Genomic DNA, 1,313 nt, shown 5'->3' on the forward strand with positions numbered 1-1,313 from the left:
CAAATTTACCAAATCTAAATTTGAAATTTTCGTTTATTTCCACTTTAGTAACAATTTCCGAATCAAAAACAAGTTGCATAATAAAATAAACAAAAATCGTTTAATAAAATAGAATAGAAATAATAAATACAGTCCACTATTTCTTCCTTATTTCCGCATTTTTCCTATAGATCTTCCTCCTATTCCTCATAACATTCTGTTTGGCCTCATTGGCGGCCGACGCCGCCTTCCTCGCCGCCTCCTTGGTGCTATTCAACTCAGCTTTGGCAACTTGCAACTGCTTCTTCAACTGCTCCAACCTCGTCGTCGCCGCATCCATCAACTGCTCCTTCTCGCTCAACTGCTGTTGCACCCCATCCTGCGTCTGCGCCTCATTCCCCTCATTCCCCTGCGCCAGTTGCAACGCAGTTGTCAGCAACTTCACCTCAGCCTGAGCCTCCTGCAGGGCTTTGGACGAGGCCTGAGCCGTGCCTTGCAACTGCTGCAAACTGGCCTGCTCCTCCTGAACCACAATTTCAGCCTCCTGGATCTCCTTGTGCAGCTGCTCCACAAGTTCCTGCTTTCCTGCAAGCGCAGCTTCGGCGGCTTTCGACGCCTCCATGGCCTTTTCGGCGAGCTGCTCTTTGACCTGGTGGGCGGCTTGTTGGCCGGCTTGCTGTTGGGCGTCTTCGGCCGCTTTGGCCTCCTGAGCGGCCTTCTGAGCTATGTTGGTGGCCTTCTGAGGGGACACATTTTTACCACAAGTGCCTTCTTTGGAGCGTTCGCCGTCAGGGGCACAATACACGATAAGAAATTGCAATAGAAAAAGACAGAGTGGTTTCACGTTCATTGAATCACTTAAAAAAACATTTAGATTTTTTATTGGGGAAGATTGGAATGTCAGTTGCCAAAATGACAGTTTTAATTCGATAGCAGCACACTTGTGTGGAACAAAAAAAATTGAATCTAATGAGTCAAAATTTAGCTCGTTTTTGAGCTAGAAACTCAAGAGATTTTATTGAAACAGACTGGAAAACTTTTTGAGACTGAAATTGGTTTTGATGAAATAACTCTGTTTCTCGAGTTTTCGAGGTTTTTTATTACTTATTGGTTTTTAATAAATTTTTCCCTTTGTTGTTTTAAATCTTACGTTTATTTAAAAAATCAAAATTTTTAAATGAAGAATCTCGATGGTTGACTTCAGTCAAATAATTTTTCTCTAATTTTCGTAGCCCTGAAATTTTGAGTGAAATTGAAATTTAACTTAAAAAGCGGCAAATAGTTAAAATAAACAAGACTAGATTACGTTTAATTTAATTTTGTCTAAGTAGTTC

General features: G+C 41.4%; 2 protein-coding genes across 2 annotated transcripts in view; one reads left to right on the top strand and one right to left on the bottom strand.

Annotated features, from left to right (window-relative positions):
* Nucleotides 1-1,313, top strand: part of LOC123005449 (apoptosis-stimulating of p53 protein 1) — a 220,037-nt gene that overhangs the window by 11,676 nt on the left and 207,048 nt on the right. The gene's annotated exons all lie outside the window — the stretch shown is intronic.
* Nucleotides 16-914, bottom strand: LOC123005454 (uncharacterized protein CG45076-like). The gene has a single exon (XM_044399221.1). It carries the CDS (start codon nt 827-829, stop codon nt 137-139), a length of 693 nt encoding a protein of 230 aa, XP_044255156.1. The 5' UTR covers nt 830-914; the 3' UTR covers nt 16-136.

This window comes from Tribolium madens, unplaced genomic scaffold, assembly GCF_015345945.1.
Source record: "Tribolium madens isolate multiple individuals breed KSU strain unplaced genomic scaffold, Tmad_KSU_1.1 Scaffold_20;HRSCAF=117;Tcas5.2_LG4, whole genome shotgun sequence".
In the NCBI taxonomy this organism is placed as follows: domain Eukaryota; kingdom Metazoa; phylum Arthropoda; class Insecta; order Coleoptera; family Tenebrionidae; genus Tribolium; species Tribolium madens.

Coding starts and splice junctions, on each gene's coding strand:
- LOC123005454 (XM_044399221.1), bottom strand. CDS start 829: ATGAACGTGAAACCACTCTGTCTTTTTCTATTGCAATTTCTTATCGTG.